Source organism: Apium graveolens, chromosome 7 (assembly GCF_009905375.1).
Source record: "Apium graveolens cultivar Ventura chromosome 7, ASM990537v1, whole genome shotgun sequence".
NCBI classification, from domain to species: Eukaryota; Viridiplantae; Streptophyta; class Magnoliopsida; order Apiales; family Apiaceae; genus Apium; species Apium graveolens.
In genome coordinates, this window is record NC_133653.1 from 271,616,125 (window position 1) to 271,637,171 (window position 21,047).

Sequence of the window (21,047 nt, forward strand, 5' to 3'; positions counted from 1 at the left end):
AATTAGGTACATGCACTGATCTCTGACTTTTTTTTTAAAATTAATCTCTGACTTTTTGAGGGAGTGTAAGTGAGATTTTAAAAAATTGATAATAATTGATAGATTTTTAAAAAAAATCATCGCTTTTAAATATTCGTGAATTTCGACAGAGTTTATAAAAAGATCTTGTAAGTTGATTTTATAAAAATTTTAGAAATCTTTCAAAATCTCGTACATTTTGATGAGATTCCTAAAAATTACAAGTGCACCAACAAATTCATCAAAATTGTAACACCCCAATCCCACATCAAGGAGATCAGTCTCAGATCGAGAATATTTGAGACTTCTATTCAGTTTATAAGGCAAAGTACTACTAATATGTGCACCAACAAATCATGATCTTTTGGGGGCCTGTGGTGGACTTGTCGTAATCCAAGTTGGCTGCACTGGGGACAATATACTTCGGCTTATTTCAGACTCGTAATCGGGACTTGACCCGGTTTTTTAAAAAGGCTCGAGATTTGACCCAGGTTGTCACAAAAATTCACCCATTTTGATGAATATTATGACTGAGCCTAATATAGAGTTATTTAATATGTGATTTTATTCCTATTTAATAAATTATTAATGTACTTTTTGTACAACACGTATAAAAAAGTAAAAATGAAATATTGTTTGTGAGAAATAAACTCCTCACCTCAAAATTAGGAAAATCACATTTTGTACGCATCACCAACCACCGCAATGCACACCATGCATGAGATTTTCGTTACTACTTTAAAAATCCTATTATATGTACACCGTATTTTTTGTACGCATCACCAACCACTACACCACATAAAATTGTTATTACTATTTTAAAAATCATTATCCATTCACAATAAATCCAACATCTATAATTTTTAATATTGTTTTAAATTTAATTTCATATTCGAACCGAGCCAACTTAAACTTGAGTCGATCTCGACTCAGTTCAAACTCGTTTTGAATTTAAGATCGAACACATTTTCGAACTCGATAAAAAGCTTGAGTCTAGCCGAGTTTTTTTTGAACTCGACTCGGCTCAACCTCGATTCTTATTTTTAACAAAAAATATATTTAATAAAAATTATTTTTGTTCAAAATCGAACACCTGACTTTAAGGTTAGTAAAAACACTTTTTGTGTGCATTACCAAATGCATATAAAGTAGTTACACATGCTCTCAAGAATTGTATTCTTTTTTGTTCCAATGACTTCATTCAGATACTGAGGATGCAAAATTGTAATTAGAAGCAATAAATAATGATTAAATCACAGGAATATTAATAGGCACACACGTATGTAAATTTGATGTTAAATAATCCAATAATGGATTCTAAATAGTAATACTAATATATTTTATAATTAGGTACATGCACTAATCTTGACTTTTTAGGGGTCAAACTCGGATTTTGAAAGATTGATAATAATTCATAAATTTAGTTTATTTTGACGGAGTTGATAAATTGCAGAGTTTTGATGACTTTGTGAATTTTTTTAGAAATCTTTCAAAATTTCATGTATTTTGGTGAGATTTCAAAAGATTAAAAATATATACGCAAATCCATCAAAATCTACCAATTTTTCAAATAAAATAAAATTAATGGATTTTCCAAATTAAATACCCCAATATTTTGATAGATTTTTATAAATATACACTCAGATTTTAATAATTTTTTGACGATCCAAACTGAATATCTTCATATTATAAATAATTTTCCAAAATTTAAATTTAATAGCCACGAGCTTTACTTTATAAATCTTAAAAATCCTTTAAAATCTTGAACGAATACACCCGGTAGTCTATAAATACACTATGACAAAATGTAAGTGAAGACAAACAAGGAGCTGCAGTTCTTAAGCTGAACTAGCAAATCTCCATCAAACTTTTAACAAGGTCTCGACGAAGGAATGGCGGATCAGATCGCGGAAAATGCAGAAGCGAATGCTTCTGCCACCGCGACCGACAACAACGAAAGGATGAAAGGACGGAAGATGTCGTGGGCGAAGCTCAGGCGAGTTGATTCACTCAACATGGAAGCCGGAAGAGTTTCTTTTACTTCTCCTCATGCTAATCCCTCTCAGGTTTTGTCTCAAAATGTTTCTTCATTATTTTGTCTTTTAACAAATTGTAGAATATTTACTCGGAAACGATTTTTCCAATAATCGTTTAAAATACCATAACTTTGCAAGAAAGACTCAAATTAGCATATCAAATACGTATATGGTCCAAACTAACCATAGTTTCGCACAAAAGACTCAAATTAGCATATCAACTGCGTATATGTTCCAAACTACCATAGTTTCGCATGAAAGACTCAAATTAGCATATCAAATGCGTATATGGTCCAAACTACCATAGTTTCGCACGAAAGACTCAAATTAGCGTATCAAATGCGTATATGAACCAAACTACCCTAATTTCGCAAGAAAGACTCAAATTAGCACATCAAATGCGTATATGGTCCAGACTTCCATAATTTCGGATGAAGTGACTGAAACTAGCACATCAAATGCGTATTTTTAACATATGTATCAGGTGAAAGAAGAAGATATGAATGCATTCATAAGAGCTAGTTCTCTATTTTTGACTATCACACATCTCCATCTTTTTGATGACAAAATTAGATGTAGCATGTTACCTGAGAACAATTCTGAGAACTGTGGCTTGCACAGTTCGGTTCGGCTCGGTTTTTATCGAAAACCGTTACCAAACAGTGTATGTCGGTTCAGTTTCTAGCTATTAACCGTAATCGAACCGCTTGGAACGGTTTCGGTTTTTTGATGAAAAAGTGGTAGAAGGGCTAGCACAGTAGCTTAAATTTTGTTATATTCTTGCAGGTAAGTTGGGGCAGGACACTTAGCTTGGCATTTCAGTGCTTGGGAGTGATATATGGAGACGTTGGAACATCTCCACTCTACGTATATTCGAGTACTTTTACAGAGGGTATTAAAGACAACCAAGATCTCCTTGGCGTGCTCTCCTTAATCATCTATACCTTAATCCTCTCGCCTCTCATCAAGTACGCCTTCATCGTTCTCAGAGCCAATGACAATGGCGACGGTAATTTTTACATCTTTTGCAAAGTTTCGAGAGATTATATATCTCCATAACAACCCATGCTAGTCTTAGGATAGGAGCACAAAATATAGTACTACCTCCGTCCCTCTCAATTATTATCGTTTGTGGGAGAGTGTTCGACACACATTTTAAGCTGAATAAAAAGTATAGTTATATAACTTTTTTTATAAAATAAAATAAATTTCTGGATAAAAATAGAATGTTTAAACTTTTATTCAGAAAAATAATTTTTTTATAAAAGATTAAAAGAACTATACTTTCTTTTCATCTTAAAACGCATGTCAGACACTCTTCCGGAAACGATAACAATTGGGAGGGACGCTGACGATATTTGCTTAGACCTGGGCTTAGACATCTTGGTTTAGCTATTCTCGATTAAGCAGAAGACTATTCTATTCATACATGCATGAATGCATACTAATACATATACTCGAAAACTGCAGGTGGAACATTTGCACTATATTCTTTGATCTCGCGGCATGCTAATATGAGGTTAATTCCAAATAACGAACCAGAGGATAGTGAGTTGTCCAACTTTAGACTTAACAACCCATCCAGCCAGTTTCAAAGGGCTGAGAAGATTAAAAGCAGGCTTTCGAAGAGTAAGCCTGCTAAAATCATGCTTGTATTGATCACCATCCTTGGATGTTCCATGGTCATTGGTGATGGTATTTTAACCCCCAGTATTTCAGGTACGTGTACTACATACTTCTCGGTCTGTTTCAATGTAAACTCACTACAATATGATTACTATTAGAAGTTTTATTACTGCGTAATCATGTTATAATCTCTATTTTTCTACAGTCTTGTCAGCAGTGGGTGGAATCAAGAACAAGGTGGACTCCCTTGACCAAGGTACTTGCTCAACTCATCCTCGTATTTGCTAAATTTGATCCTAGACTTGATACATATAGCTAGTTATTTTTTATTTTAACACTGGAGACTGCGCACAGATGCTGTTGTGGGGATTTCAATAGCAATACTAGTGATTCTGTTCTCGGCTCAACGGTTTGGGAGTGATAGGGTGGGATACACATTTGCTCCAATCATTGTCGTCTGGTTTACATTCATCGGTGGCATTGGCTTTTACAACTTATTCAAACATGATGTAACTGTTTTGCGTGCATTCAATCCAAAATACATCATTGATTACTTCAAAAGAAATGGTTCAAAGGGATGGAAGTCACTTGGTGGAGTTGTTTTGTGCATCACAGGTAAGACATTAGTATAGATATAGGGTTAAACATTATGTGACCGGTTGCGTCTAAATAACTCAAACAGGCCACTAATTACAAATTTGACTCAAAGTGATCATTAATTGACTTAATTTGATCATTTTGATCTAGTCAAAAATTGAAATTGCCCAAAATTGAAAAATGGTAACATGGGAGGGTAAAACTCATTTTGGGCTTCAACATGATTACTAAAACTTTCTATTTGGCTAATAGAATCATGATAAAATCTTACTTTGATTCTCCCAATTTGAGTTATTTTCAAAACTTTGAAGATTACAAACGAGATTTCATGATCATGATTTTGTGAGTCAAAAAACAAGTTTTAATAACCATATTGAAGCCCAGAACCACCCCTACCCTCTCGTGTTAACATTTTTCGATTTTGGCTAATTTCAGTTGTTGACTTTAACGGAATGAAAAAATTAAGTTAGTTGATGATCATTTTGAGTCAAATTTGCAATTACTGACCTTCTTGAGTTTTTTGGACGCAGACAATCAATTACTTGATATTTAACCCTATAGATATATCAGTAGTTTGATTCTTACATGGCTAGCTAGCTAATTTGTCCTTGTTTAAACTTTACGTATGAAATTGCAGGCACTGAAGCCATGTTTGCAGACATTGGCCATTTCAGCGTACTAGCTGTACAGGTAATCAAAGTGAATTTATGCGCTATATGTGTAATCTTTGTAATCTTTTTCTCTCTAATCCTGACTTACGGTCGTTGTATTATCCACAGCTTAGCTTTACTTCGGTTGTACTACCTGCATTACTAGCTACTTATATTGGCCAAGCTGCATATCTCTCCAAAAATCCGGGAGACGTAGCTGATACTTTCTATTTGTCTATCCCAGGCTAGTACTTTAACTCAAACTATATGTTCATACTATAAACATGCCCTTTTCTTATACTAATTACAATATGAAAATGGATTTATTCCTGCAGAAACGATTTACTGGCCAACGTTTGTGGTTGCTGTTGCTGCTGCAATTATAGCTAGCCAAGCTATGATATCAGGAGCTTTTGCGATTATTTCTCAGGCTTTAAGTCTAGGTTGTTTTCCTAGGGTGAAAGTAGTACATACATCTGCAAAGTACGAGGGTCAAGTTTACATCCCAGAGCTCAATTACATGATTATGACTTGCACCATTTTAGTGACTTTTGCTTTCAAGACCACCGAAAAGATTGGCCATGCCTATGGTAAGTAGTAGAAATTGGTTAAAACTCTGACAACATCACTTCCTGTTTGGTAACTAAATTACAAATATTTAACTGAAACTCATATAATAAAGTATACATTCATGCAGGTATCGCCGTGGTAGGTGTTATGTTTATCTCCACGTGTCTGGTCAGTCTTATTATGCTTATCATATGGAAGGTAAAACTATGGTGGATCGTGCTATTCTTTACGGTATTTGGTACTATGGAGGGTGTATATCTGTCTGCTGTCATGTCCAAATTTATAGAAGGGGGTTATCTTCCTATTGCATTTTCACTTGTCTTGATGTCAATAATGGGAATATGGCACTACGTGTACGTCCAAAGGTACAAGTTTGAGCTCAATAACAAGGTGTCTTCTAGTTACATACAGGACTTGGCAACAAATCCAAACATAAACAGAGTTCCGGGAATTGGGCTACTATACTCCGAACTTGTCCAAGGAATTCCACCAATATTTCCTCATTTTATTGAAAATATACCATCTATTCACTCGGTTTTGGTTTTTGTATCCCTGAAGTTCATTCCTATCAGTACTGTATTGCTTGAGGAACGATTTTTGTTTAGACAGGTTAAACCAAGAGAGTACAGAATGTTCCGTTGTGTGGTAAGATATGGATACAAAGATAAGATAGAGGATTCCAAGGAGTTTGAAAACCAGCTTGTGGAAAACTTGAAGGAATTCATGAGACACGAACAATATATTGTTGAAGCTGGTAATGGGATAATTAAGGATGAAGTAATGGCACTCGAGCCCCTTCATGACACTGATGTGATACAGGAATCAACAGCAGAAAAAATTGAGAAGATTAAAGGAAGAACAAACTCATCTACAATTCACACCGAAGAGTCATTGCCACAACTGAAGGACTCGCCCCGTATTTCTTCTTCAAGCTCAATCAAATCATTCCGAGCACTAAAGTCACCTAATACTTCAAGCAAAATTATCACAGGGCCTATTCTAGGAGTTGGAGAAGAGATGCAATTTGTACAACATGCAAAAGAGAAAGGCGTAGTTTATCTTCTGGGAGAAACGGAGGTGATAGCAAAACAAGATTCATCCTGGTTCAACAAAATTATTGTGAACTATGCCTACAGTTTCCTCAGAAAAAATTTCAGGCAAGGGGAAAAGACAATGCAGATTCCTCAGACTAAACTTTTGCGAGTTGGAATGACATATGAAATCTAATTTTCAACTGGTGACAAAATGTACGGAGTTCGAATAAGACGGTTGTCTGCATGCCTCGGTAGGAAAGAGCTCAACTTTTATCTGCTACCATTCGACTAGTCTAATGAATGGTATTTAATTACATGTGAAATTGTATGATATGAACAATATAACATATTATTGACTCACTAATATCCATTGGAGTCCGCAGTTTGATTGCACAATCAATATATATGTACATGTATTTAAATTTTTATGCTTTTTATATTATTAATATGATAAATGTTAAGTGTGAGATTTTAAGTTTTATATTCCTTTGTTTAAACTTTTCAAATAAATTTTCTTATATCAAATGTATTCTTCTGTTCTTAATTCTCAGATAAATTTTCTTGTCCAATCTTTTATTCTCTTCTTAAAATTCACGATTTATTGGCCCATGATTGTGGTTGCTGCTGCCATTATACCTAGCCAAGGCTGTGATATGAGAAGCTTTTCCAATTTTCTCGCATGTTTTAAGTCTAGGTTGTTTTTCTAGGGTGAAAGTAGTCGGACTTCTGCAAAGTACGAGGGTCGGGTTTACATCTAAGAGCTCAACTACATGATTATGATTTGCTCCATTTTTGTGGCTTTCAGTTTTCAGATCACTGAAAAGAATGGAAATACCTACGGTGAGTAGTATAAATTGATTGAAACTCTGGAACCATCACTTTATGTTTTGGTAACTCAATTACAAATATTGAAAACTGATATAATAAAATTTACACTCATGCATGGATCGTTGGGTGGGTATTATGTTCATCTCCACGTATTTGGTCAGTCTTATTATGCTTATCATATGTAAGGTAAAACTATGATGGATTCTTTACGGTGTTTGGTACTATAGAGATTGTATACCTTTCTGCCATCCTGTCCAAATTCATACAAGGGGCTTATTTTCTTATCCAAATTCATGCAAAAAGGGCTTATCTTCCTATTACTTTCCCAATCTTGATGTCAATAATTGAATATGACACTATGTGTACGTTCAAAAGTACAAGTTCGAGCTCGATAACAAGGTGCTTGTTAGTTACATACATGGCTCGGCAACAAAACCAACAATAAAGAAAGTCCCTCGAGTTGGACTACTATACTCCGACCTTGTCCAGGATATTGCACCGATATTTCCTCATTATATTGAAAATATACTATCTATTCATTTGGTTCTAATTTTTGCATCCTCGAAATTTATTCCTATCATACAAATGGTATGCCAAACTGTGTGGAGATCGTGCAGAAATCCAGAAATTGTGCAAAAATCGTGCAGAAATCATATAAAATTGTGATGATGATATTGGTGACAAATTTCTTCGTAACATTATCCTCGCTATTCTCAAGAGACTTCTCGCTCTCTATACTCTTGTGATAAAGATATCTTACAGATTTACTACCGCAATATATAAATTTTCTATTGTAATAGTAATATTGTGGTGGTTCGAAATCAATATTACTCTTAAAAGTGTGATATTGATTTTGAAGTCCCTGTAATTGGACTACTATATTTCGAACTTGTCCAAGGAATTCCACAAATATTCCTCATTTTATTGAAAATATACCATCTATTCACTCGGTTCTGGTTTTTGTATCCCTGAAGTTCATTCCTATGAGTATTGTAATGCTTGAAGAGCAATTTTTGTTCATATAGGTTAAACCAAAAGAGTACAGGATGTTCCATTGTGTGGTACAATATGGATACAAAGATAAGATAGAGGATCCCAAGGAGTTTGAAAATCAGCTTGTGGAAAATTTGAAGGAATTCATGAGACACGAACAATACATTGTTGAAGCTGGTAATGGGATAATTAAGGATGAACTAATGGCACTCCAGCCCCTTCATGACACTGATGTGATACAGGAATCAGCGGATAAAATTGAGAAGGTTAAAGGAATTCACACCGAGGAGTCATTGCCACAACTGAAGGACTCGCCACATATTTCTTCTTCAAGCTCAATCAAATTATTCCAAGAAGTAAAGTCACCTAATACTTCAAGCAAAATTATCACAGGGCCTATTCTAGGAGTTGAAGAAGAGATGCAATTTGTACAACATGCAAAAGAGAAAGGCGTAGTTTATCTTCTGGGAGAAACGGAGGTGATAGCAAAACAAGATTTCTCCTGGTTCAACAAAATTATTGTGAACTATGCCCATAGTTCTCTCAGGAAAAATTTCAGGCATGGGAAAAGACAGTGAAAATTCCTCAAATTAGACTTCTACGAGTTAACATGATGTATGAAATCTAATTTTCAACCGGTGACAAAATGTATGGAGTTCGAATATACACTGTCGTATTATAAAAAAAAGAATATCATTGGTCGTCATCTACATTTCACTTATACATACCTTCGGGGCTCGTTCGATCATTAGATCCAAAATCCAAGTCATATATTTAAAATATACTATCTACTCATTTGGTTCTAGTTTTTGCATCCATGAAGTTTATATTTTATCATACAAACGGAGAACCCCTTTATCACAAACTGCGCGGAGATTGTGCAGAAATCCAGAAATTGTGCAAAAGCCATATAAAAATTGTGATTATGATATTGATGACAATTTTTTTGGTAACATTATCCTCGCTATTCTCGGGAGACTTCTCGCTCCCTGTGATAACTCCTGGTGGCGGGGCTGCTCCTTCGACACCGCCCTGGATCCTTCGCCGCTATAGAGGTGTAGCTGTGGTTGGGTTCCTACAAAACAACGCCGGAAGGGGGTTTGGAGTCCCGCGGCGCCTCCGGCGTGAGAGTAAGAACTAGCTTTTTGGGAAGATGAAGATGATTATAAATGCAGGGTGGCTGTGTGTATATATGAGTGTGAAAGAATGATTAACCCCAAAACCTCACCTTCTTCGGCTATTTATAGCTCAAGGGTAGGGTTTTGGGGTTGGTACCTTTGAATCGTAGCCATTGGTTCTGGGAGCGGAGGGCACCTGGCGGGAGTGGATGCTTTACACGCGTCAGCGCGGGACTGGTCGAGGAATGTTTTGAGGATCCTCTGACACGTGGCCTGATTATTCCCATGATTGATGTGTGACAGTTGTCCCCGTCACGTGCTTGGGCCAACGTCTCACGTGTTGGGATTTATCAGGGTTTCGCTTACGGGACTAAGCTGGTCAGGAGTGGTAGTGTGCGGGAGTATCCCTTCCAGGAGCTGCGTAGAGTTATGAGCCTAGGAGTAGGCATTCCCGGAGCTGCACGGAGTTAGGAGCTTAGGAGTAGGCCTCCCAGGAGCTGTATGGAGCTGAAGGCCTAGGAGTAGTTCTCCCAGGAGCTGTATGGAGCTGAAGGCCTAGGAGTAGTTCTCCCAGGAGCTGTGTGGAGTTAGGAGCCTAGGAGTAGGCCTCCCAGGAGCTGTATGGAGCTGAAGGCCTGGGGGTGGTTCTCCCAGGAGCCATATGGACTATCATGTGCCCCCACTCCCTTATGCAGATTTTCTGGATGGGGGAGTGAATTTGGGTATATTTGTAGAACATGAGTTTTTGGTTGTTTTGAGCTTTTCTTGCCCCCAGTCCGGAGTTCGCTGAGTTCAGCGAACCAAGACTAAGGTTGTTGTCTTTAGCAGGAGTTGAGCTTTTCTTGCCCCCAGTCCGGAGTTCGTTGAGTTCAGCGAATCAGGACTAAGGTTGTTGTCTTTAGCAGGAGTTGAGCTTTTCTTGCCCCCAGTCCGGAGTTCGTTGAGTTCAGCGAATCAGGACTAAGGTTGTTGTCTTTAGCAGGAGTTGAGCTTTTCTTGGCCCCAAGTCCGGAGTTCGTTGAGTTCAGCGAATCAGGACTAAGGTTGTTGTCTTTAGCAGGAGTTGAGCTTTTCTTGCCCCCAGTCCGGAGTTCGTTGAGTTCAGCGAATCAGGACTAAGGTGGTTGTCTTTAGCAGGAGTTGAGCTTTTCTTGCCCCCCAGTCCGGATTTCGTTGAGTTCAGCGAATCAGGACTAAGGTGGTTGTCTTTAGCAGGAGTTGAGCTTTTCTTGGCCCCAGTCCGGAGTTCGTTGAGTTCAGCGAATCAGGACTAAGGTTGTTGTCTTTAGCAGGAGTTGAGCTTTTCTTGGCCCCAAGTCCGGAGTTCGTTGAGTTCAGCGAATCAGGACTAAGGTGGTTGTCTTTAGCAGGAGTTGAGCTTTTCTTGCCCCCAGTCCGGAGTTCGTTGAGTTCAGCGAATCAGGACTAAGGTTGTTGTCTTTAGCAGGAGTTGAGCTTTTCTTGCCCCCAGTCCGGAGTTCGTTGAGTTCAGCGAATCAGGACTAAGGTTGTTGTCTTTAGCAGGAGTTGAGCTTTTCTTGCCCCCAGTCCGGAGTTCGTTGAGTTCAGCGAATCAGGACTAAGGTTGTTGTCTTTAGCAGGAGTTGAGCTTTTCTTGGCCCCAAGTCCGGAGTTCGTTGAGTTCAGCGAATCAGGACTAAGGTTGTTGTCTTTAGCAGGAGTTGAGCTTTTCTTGCCCCCAGTCCGGAGTTCGTTGAGTTCAGCGAATCAGGACTAAGGTGGTTGTCTTTAGCAGGAGTTGAGCTTTTCTTGCCCCCCAGTCCGGATTTCGTTGAGTTCAGCGAATCAGGACTAAGGTGGTTGTCTTTAGCAGGAGTTGAGCTTTTCTTGGCCCCAGTCCGGAGTTCGTTGAGTTCAGCGAATCAGGACTAAGGTTGTTGTCTTTAGCAGGAGTTGAGCTTTTCTTGGCCCCAAGTCCGGATTTCGTTGATTTATGTAGTCCGGACTTGGAAGTTGAAACGGTTTTGGGGAATTTCCCCCCAATTATTTGAATTGTTACAGTTGTCTTTTTCAAAAGACGTGCTGTAATAATGACTCTTCAATAATGACTGCTCGTGATGGGCGGCTGGGATCGTGCCACGTGGCATGGTTTTTTAGTTTTTTACCCTGATAACTCCTGGTGGCGGGGCTGCTCCTTCGACACCGCCCTGGATCCTTCGCCGCTATAGAGGTGTAGCTGTGGTTGGGTTCCTACAAAACAACGCCGGAAGGGGGTTTGGAGTCCCGCGGCGCCTCCGGCGTGAGAGTAAGAACTAGCTTTTTGGGAAGATGAAGATGATTATAAATGCAGGGTGGCTGTGTGTATATATGAGTGTGAAAGAATGATTAACCCCAAAACCTCACCTTCTTCGGCTATTTATAGCTCAAGGGTAGGGTTTTGGGGTTGGTACCTTTGAATCGTAGCCATTGGTTCTGGGAGCGGAGGGCACCTGGCGGGAGTGGATGCTTTACACGCGTCAGCGCGGGACTGGTCGAGGAATGTTTTGAGGATCCTCTGACACGTGGCCTGATTATTCCCATGATTGATGTGTGACAGTTGTCCCCGTCACGTGCTTGGGCCAACGTATATGGCACAGAGAATATCGGTCTAAGGTTGCTTTATGAAATTTGCAGAAACTACCCAAAATAACGACAAAAACTAGCAAATAGCTTCCTGGGAGCAGTTCAAACGATTTTATGGGACTATTCAACGATGAAGTACAACGCAAAGTTATATTCAAACTAGAACAATAACGATTAAAACTAACGATAGCTCACACAAACGTGGCTTAACCAACAAAACGAGCTCACACAAACGTGGCCTAAAGTAACGAGCGCATACAAACGTGGCCGATATGAGCAACATTCATGTTTACGTAAAGGGTTGGTTGCTTGAGTTCTTACAAGTTTGAATAAATGGACTCTTTGAAGAGTTTGCTGATGAAGGTGAATCCAGGGGCACCGAGACCCAAGGATGGAGAGCCCCTCCTTCTAGCGCCAAATGATAACTCCTGGTGGCGGGGCTGCTCCTTCGACACCGCCCTGGATCCTTCGCCGCTATAGAGGTGTAGCTGTGGTTGGGTTCCTACAAAACAACGCCGGAAGGGGGTTTGGAGTCCCGCGGCGCCTCCGGCGTGAGAGTAAGAACTAGCTTTTTGGGAAGATGAAGATGATTATAAATGCAGGGTGGCTGTGTGTATATATGAGTGTGAAAGAATGATTAACCCCAAAACCTCACCTTCTTCGGCTATTTATAGCTCAAGGGTAGGGTTTTGGGGTTGGTACCTTTGAATCGTAGCCATTGGTTCTGGGAGCGGAGGGCACCTGGCGGGAGTGGATGCTTTACACGCGTCAGCGCGGGACTGGTCGAGGAATGTTTTGAGGATCCTCTGACACGTGACCTGATTATTCCCATGATTGATGTGTGACAGTTGTCCCCGTCACGTGCTTGGGCCAACGTCTCACGTGTTGGGATTTATCAGGGTTTCGCTTACGGGACTAAGCTGGTCAGGAGTGGTAGTGTGCGGGAGTATCCCTTCCAGGAGCTGCGTAGAGTTATGAGCCTAGGAGTAGGCATTCCCGGAGCTGCACGGAGTTAGGAGCTTAGGAGTAGGCCTCCCAGGAGCTGTATGGAGCTGAAGGCCTAGGAGTAGTTCTCCCAGGAGCTGTATGGAGCTGAAGGCCTAGGAGTAGTTCTCCCAGGAGCTGTGTGGAGTTAGGAGCCTAGGAGTAGGCCTCCCAGGAGCTGTATGGAGCTGAAGGCCTGGGGGTGGTTCTCCCAGGAGCCATATGGACTATCACCCTGTACTCTTATGACAATGACATCTTACAGATTTACTACCGCAATACATTAAATTTTTATATATAATAGTAATATTGTGATGGCTCGAAATTAATATTACTCTTAAAAGTGTGATATTGATTGGTTTGAACTCTATGGGTTGGATGGAAAAAGGAGGAAAAGAACTAAATCCTATTTATTCACTGGAGACCGGAATTCTGGGAACGAGGCTTGGGCGAATTTGATCAACCTATAAGATGGAAATTATCCGCTTTTTTATCCGCTTTTTGCTGCTAAGTATTAATCCTAAATTTCATGCAAGCGGGTAAGACAAAGTCTCAGACTAGCTTTTTATGAGTTGAAATGACGTATGAAATAGAATTTGCAACAGTCCTAGTCTGTAATTAACAACCATCAAAATTACGAAACAATGACAAAAATAACCGAATTTTGGAGATTTTTTACCAAAATGACAGTTTTTAAGAAATTGGCCAACTATAGCCGATTCAATACATTACTGACGTATGCGTATTACAAATATTTGTAGTCCGAGTGCTTGCCACCTCGTGCTCTCCACATCTGCTATCTGCAATTTGCAAAAGACGGAGAACGAAGGCATGGAAAAGTAGGTGGGACATAGTCCCATGGGATAGGTGCGTCTGTGCAGCATGGGATTTCTTCTTAACAGTATATATAATATAATACTAATACGCATCTGTTCAATGCATATAAAGTTCATATACTCCCATACCAAATGCGTGTTTTGTGTTATAAAATTTATATTACCTTGTTCTGAAATGCGTATTTTAAATTACTTCAATTCTGAATGCGTATCCTGAATTACCCTCTTGACATATGCGTATATGATCGGCTAAAATTGGCCAGGTTTTTGAAACAAGTCATTTTGATACATTTTGTTGAGAAATCGGCTATTTTTGTCGACTGGCCCAAAATTACCCTCTTTCACGCTGATCTAAAATTAACAGTAACAAAGAACGAACTCGAAAATACTAACTATTTACGAGACATAATAATATGAAATCCTGCATGCATCAAAACTGCAACCGGTGACTGAGACCAGCAACTGCATTAATAAACATTTTATCTATCTAAATTAGAATTTTATTGACTTTATTTATGTAAAATGTAGGAAGTGATCAAAATTAAAAATTTTGTTGTCCGGAAAATAATTTAGCAGCATTTTGTGCCTGACAAACGTTTGCATAGGAAATTAGCAGGTTTAGAGGATGTGAAAGATACCTCTAACTTAATTCATTTTAAGATAAATTCAAAAGTTTTAAGATTATTTACGGGAAAATTGGACAAAAATTCAATTTCTTTTCAACCACATATCCATTAATTTTATTTTACGCAGAAGCTACTTATTTCCACTCCCAAGTTCACTTGGTTGGGTATATTTACACAAAACTAGTCGGTTCGGCTCGGCTCATTTACAGCCCTACCACATTTGATCAATACTAATCACATTTCGAAAGGAATACCAGTTCCATCAATATTACACAGTTGAGCACTCAAATTTTAAATTTTTTTGCAACTTAATTATCATATAGTTATTCTACTCATGTAACTTTTACTCTGCTCTTGCTTTTCCACCGCAAATTGGTTGAATCATCAACTCTTTGGTGGTTCCTTCCTTTTAGCTCCAGAAATGCCAAACTTACGGTAAAACTTAAAAAGCACCCGGACAGGCCAGAACAACACCAGCAATGGAATGTTACGTTTGACGAAACGATTTCAGAGATATCATTGCTTAGCTTGTCCATCTAAAACATTTTTCCAATGCCATCCTCACGCGGCACAGATTCATGCACATCCATAGTTCGCCATTTTCCGACGAGCGCTGCAAGTTCTTCGGTCTTGTCAAACAGACCTAGGAGTCCACCGGTGTGAATGAAAAGGACTCTTTTTCCTTCCCATTTGGTTGGATTCTCAGCCATCTGTTTCATCATTCCATAAGCAGCTTTTCCACTACAAGTAACACGTAATGTAAATATTTCGGAAACCAAATATCTAGCCTTTTGTAAAACCACAGCTGTCACAAAATTTAACAAGAGATATTTTCATTTTACATTTTACTAAAATATGCATTAGTTTATATGGACCAGTCTTTAAATACATAATCATAAGAAGCATCTACTATATTGATTTAGTTAGTGGTATATGTAAATTAATTTCTGGACAACTATATACTCTCTGCACCAGGCAACCTTGAAACCTATGAAATTTTAGTTCTAACAAAACAAATAGCCCTTTTTTCTTCACAATTTATTTGTCAGCAAGAGATGAGCGCAAAATTTAAATGTTAGGGATGGACAATTCGGCTTTGAGAACTTGTGAACTTTTTAACTGCAGAATATAACATCTTAAACCTGTAAACAGGGTCAAGTATAACACCCGTGGCCTCAGCAACTTCTTTGACAAATTTTAGCTCCTCGGTTGTGCTCAAAGCATAGCCAACTCCTTTGGCCTGGTGCAGCATCAAAAGAAAAGATATATAGTTAATAATACATTACAACTCATATAATAGCAGTAGCTGCACAAAATTGAAGTAATTAGGTGTAAAGACATGAATGATGAACACGATTAAATGCTTTAATCAGATTTTACATATGTAATAGTTGTACGACTAGTTGCACACCTTTTACATAACGCCAACAGTAATGAAAAATAAATTTAACAAGTACCAAAATAGACTTGAATATTATTCAATTTTAACAGTTAATGTAAGCAATGTACTTACGTTCTCAATGTTAACTATATCATGTGATCTAACACCAGCTTGGAGTCCATCAAGTAGGCCTTGGGCATAATTATAGAAGTATTCAGGGTCATCACATACACAGTATGCATGGACCTGTAACCAAGCGAGCTTAGAATGAATTCCTTTATTATTTTAACAAGTATGATGGGCAAAAAACAAAACAGAATGTTTACTTTTGCTTTGAGTGAACTCAACCATGATGCAATCGACAAACCAGCAATTGTACCCCCGCTATGTAACATTTGAACAGGAAACAAATTGTTAGATTATGAAACTTTCGATTCATAAAAGAAACGCTAATTTTATCTGATTTATGTTTGTTAGTGTTTATGTATCAAAGTCAGGGGAGTACAGTTTAGTAATTTTTGTAGTAGCAGACTTCGTAGCTTACTTTTAGGAATTTAATTTATTCCAGTTTTCAGTCTCTAAAATCCGATCATCATAAATTGTCCTTTCACCATAATATTTAACAATGCTCAGCTTTCGTTTCTTGCAACAAACTAACTTTCTATGCAGGCATGGGCATGCTTTTCGTATTTACATATAAGATATTCACCCTCATGAAGTTAACTTTGCACCAGTATTTGGAAAAGACTTCAAAGTAGTTCGAATCAAACGTACATTGTAGGGAGATTTTGGATGAGTTTCAAGACGAATGGTTGATATACAAGTTAGTTTGAAGTAGCATTATGGTGGTGGGACCAGCCAAACTGGTATAAATGTTCTATGAGAAAGTAAAAATGCCATTAGGACAATTTAGGAGGAAAACACTTCCATAAAGGGATATGACACAAACCATCAAAATATCCCAGGGAAATTTTTTAACTGAAGTAGGCAGCAGAGTATCTTTCTAACAACTATGACTTTAAAGCATGCATTCAAATTTTCAACCCAAGTACTACACGTTAAAAAAAACGCAAACAAGCACATATCAGTTTAGAAGCATTTTATCCCACCCTCCAACAAGAAAAAACATCCATAAAATCATATATAAGAAATCATCATTGAAGGTTACAGATACCCGAAACATTGGATATTTAGTTTGTAGGGTGTCAGAAAGGGCAAGCCACCACACTCAACCAGCTGAGATACTAAAAGTACATGTACTGTAGCCGGTTGAATTTAAATCTGAATACTGGAAATTGTTCACTCAACAAGCCTCAGAAAATCAATACATTCAGTCTTAAATATATTGATGGAAGGGCGTGATCTAAATTACAAGGGAAATTGATTGTCTTTACGTATCTTATCGATTTGAAGCCTTTAAAAAACATTTATCATGTTCAGCAAGGAATAGGTTGAACTATATACAGAAAGAAGATGTATGAAGAACCACACCTGCCACAGGCTACGACAATGTCATCAAACCCCAGACTGCTAGCACTTTGTTGAAGCTGTATCTCAATCTCCCTAATTGCTTCAATATAGCCCCTGAACAAAGGAAATAATTAGTAAATACGGTAGCAATCATGTGTAGTTAGCATATCTCACTAGTAGTATCTTGGACAAATTCATGTAAGCACCTGAGATATACTGTAAACCTATACGATTCCCTTCCTTTCTGAAAAACCTATAGACACGTCTAACTTCAGGCCAAGTAAAATTTACCGTTTCTTCTATCCAATTACACGTGCTTATATGGGTGTTACATAAGGTCATTAAGTTTATTAAGACCAGATACTATACACAGCAAGTACGTCTGAGAAAACTTTGGGCTTGGCTTTCTTTTGACTCTATGACATAGACATTGACATTTTCATGTCACTTACCATGTCCCAAGAGAATTTGACCCACCAACCGGAATGACATATGGTTTTCTCCCTTCTTTTAGCAACTTTTCTTTCAATAAATTTGTAAGAGCCTGAGATCAAACACAAGAAATAAGTCAAACTGAAAGGGAGACGCTGAGTGAGCACTAAAAAAACTATAAATTAAGGTAAGGAAAAGCTACTGCATGGACTATTCAACACATCTGGACCATATATTTTATTTACAAGACCAGGAAATTGATCAGAGGTAGGTTTAACTGCTGGAAATTACAAAGGCTGGGTAGATACAGGTCAAAATTGAACTGACACCAGAATAAAATTAACTACACCTGCGATTTGGTGGAAATTCACACAGCACAACATTTTGTAGATGTGTAGGAAAACACATAAAAAGATAGCTTTCAATGAATTCAAGTGACATTTTATTTTATTTTGCTGGGTGCTTGGGGTATTTTTCGCAGTTGCACTTCTAGAAGAGTTTTCCAGAGCACCTGGGGAACTATCGTGGCATCGTATGTAATTTAAAAAGGGGGAATTATGGTTTTATGTTCCTCAAGTAACAGTAACTAGCAGCCTTATATTGGGAACGTTGCCCAAAAACAGATATTTATTTTCCAGATGCAGAATTGATTTGTCCATAGAATTTGTCTGATACTGTTATTTTTTTTAACGAAGCCAATTTAATGTTGAATGAAGTCACTGTTAATGTTTACTTTTATCACACATATATATAGTTAATTTACATAAAAATGCTTCTTTTATGAAGTCAATAATACGTTGCTTGAACACTAAATCCCTGACAACAATAGAAATTTGTGAATATAAAAAGGAAGAATTTAATAGCAGAAGTACAGAAACCTACAAAAGTTTAAAAGATGCAAATTTCAGTAAATTGGCAATCGGACATACCAAACTCCCAACTTTGGAATACTCTTCCTTTGACACGAGATCAACATGTGCACCAACTAATCGTTCAACCAAAAGATTGCCTGTCAAGCCAGGGTCCTTGTCTAGAAGAACCTGCAATGGGTAAAGACAAAATCTAAATTCACATATTCATTAAAACAAAAAGATGAAAATTTTAACAGAATTACCTTAGAAGTGCGTAGTATAAGATAACAGTCTAGATTCAAATACTTAGCAGCCACCGCAGTTGCACGACAATGATTACTCTGGATGCCTCCTATAGTTACGATACAGTCTGCTCCTTGAGCCACAGCATCTGCTAACAAGAATTCAAGTTTCCGGACTTTATTACCACTCAATTGCATTCCTGAAAGATCATCACGCTATAACATAGCAAAATGAGGAGTCAATTTTAAGTAAATTAAAATACTTTTGATCAAGGCTACATCAAGAACCAAACTTTAGTACACCAAACAATTTTACAACCACATCACAGCAACATTTTAATAGAGTGGAGTATAACATATGACAAAGTTCAATCATACATTAAACAGCCATTGATGTAACTGCATTTTGTACAATAGTACTTGAATTTCCTCAAAAGATACAACAAAAGGAACAATACTACACTAATTTTGTAAAAACCAAGACGCTATATATCAAGCCTGTTTGGTCACAAATCATAAAAGCAATGTTTCACAGCTTTCCAATATTACTATTTTTTCATTTGAAAAACTTGGGAAAATTGCTTTCACATCAATTAGCAACTTTTGCGAAAAGCAGCTCAAAACACCTCCAAAGTTCAATTTACAAAATACAAACATAAAATAAACACGTTTTAGACGATCAACTCAAAATTTTTGCCAAGCACTTGTAGGCTTTTTCCACAGCAACTTCCTCCGTAGTTGGTTCTGTTGATCATACTAATGCTAAACTGACCATTGGTAGATACTTACACCATGTAAACTGCTTATTCTACTTCTTTGATTTTTTACTTTTTATCCTGTCAGAAATGTTAACAAGAAATTTAACATAAATTACATTAGTTCGATTGGAAAAAATGTAGGTCTACTTAATTTTGATTCATTTACGAAGTATATATATATATATATGTTTTATGAGGATTTATATACCCAAATGACAAAAGGAAGGCCTTTTAAACCACTCTAAAGTCTAAAACCCCCTTACTCGCAACACTACAGATCATCTTAGAGAAGTTCCATTAAACTAATGAAATCAAAGCAAACATTAAGTAACATTCTACAATAATCAAAATATGCCAAATGTCAAGCACCATTTTGACATATCTCACTAACCCCTATACAAGTACACTTTTAAACTACATTGAAGTTTCTTTCTGCTTCTATGTTGAATACAAAAGGTTTATGCACTTATTCTTATTTTCAATTGGTTCTGCATTATTACAGTAGATATAAGACCACACAAATATTAACAATCCAAAACACACACACACCACACACATGACAATATTCATAACATTTGACTGACCTTTAGATAAACTTCAGTGTTCTTGGGTAAATTAGGCAAGTTCCATTTATGAATTGGAGTTGGAAACTGAAACCAATTAAAAACACCCTTTTCATCAATAACTAAAAAACACAGAGAAAAGAGAGAGAGAGAGAGAGAGAGAGAGAGAGAGAGAGCGGGAGAGGGAGAGGGAGAGAGAGAGAGAGAGAGAGAGAGACAGAATTACATGTCCAAGAGAGAAGGTGTGAGAGGGGATGGGATTAAGGTGGGTAGCCCAAGAAGGAGGATCATAAGATTTCTTGGTAAGAAACTCAAAGGTGAATGAATTCTGGGCCTGCATTTCTGTAGCTGAGCAACTAGTGAAAAATTGAAGCTTTATCTTTTTGGTGGGATTCAAAGCACTGAGTTTAGTGTTGATCAATGGTGAGTAGGTAACTCCGCCACTCATCATCATCTTTGTATTGATGAGTATATTTTATATTTTTATAATTTAAATTATATTTTAAATTTAAATTTAGTTATTTTTTCTTTCTAAAATATGTTTCCTAACAGATCCGATAACCGAATCGGATCAATTTCGGAACAGTTCCACTTTCTGGTTATGATATAACTGGAAGCCATTAGGATCGGATTGAATGTGATTCGGTTCAGGTCTAATTTAGATTAAAAGCTGATGAAATTTGAATAAAAATCGGATAAAATTCGGTTCAGATATTTTTGGATCATAATTTTTTTTATTGTTTTTATTTAGTGAGACTTAAAAAAATATTTTTTTATTAAATTTAATATTTTTAATATAATATAATTTACTTTTTCAAAATATGATTAAATAATTATATTATCACGAACAT

At 37.4% G+C, this 21,047-nt stretch overlaps 2 protein-coding genes and 1 pseudogene across 2 annotated transcripts; 2 read left to right on the forward strand and 1 right to left on the reverse strand.

Moving 5' to 3' along the window:
- Nucleotides 1-1,840: 1,840 nt before the first annotated feature.
- LOC141670873 (potassium transporter 5-like) lies at nt 1,841-6,965 on the forward strand. The gene is made up of 9 exons (XM_074476914.1): nt 1,841-2,084; nt 2,841-3,063; nt 3,525-3,773; nt 3,886-3,936; nt 4,035-4,295; nt 4,915-4,967; nt 5,057-5,171; nt 5,263-5,517; nt 5,625-6,965. The coding sequence occupies exons 1-9, from the start codon at nt 1,911-1,913 to the stop codon at nt 6,722-6,724; spliced, it is 2,481 nt and encodes an 826-aa protein (XP_074333015.1). The 5' UTR covers nt 1,841-1,910; the 3' UTR covers nt 6,725-6,965.
- A 508-nt stretch (nt 6,966-7,473) lies between these two features.
- On the forward strand, nt 7,474-8,930 carry LOC141674975 (potassium transporter 5-like; annotated as a pseudogene).
- Nucleotides 8,931-14,718: 5,788 nt separating this feature from the next.
- On the reverse strand, nt 14,719-20,653 carry LOC141672702 (D-cysteine desulfhydrase 1, mitochondrial). The gene is made up of 10 exons (XM_074479349.1): nt 20,423-20,653; nt 20,218-20,283; nt 18,897-19,091; nt 18,712-18,822; nt 17,803-17,894; nt 17,372-17,464; nt 16,207-16,264; nt 16,013-16,126; nt 15,642-15,739; nt 14,719-15,240 (listed from the first exon to the last, which is right to left on the reverse strand). The coding sequence occupies exons 1-10, from the start codon at nt 20,648-20,650 to the stop codon at nt 15,036-15,038; spliced, it is 1,260 nt and encodes a 419-aa protein (XP_074335450.1). The 5' UTR covers nt 20,651-20,653; the 3' UTR covers nt 14,719-15,035.
- Between the last annotated feature and the right edge of the window lie 394 nt (nt 20,654-21,047).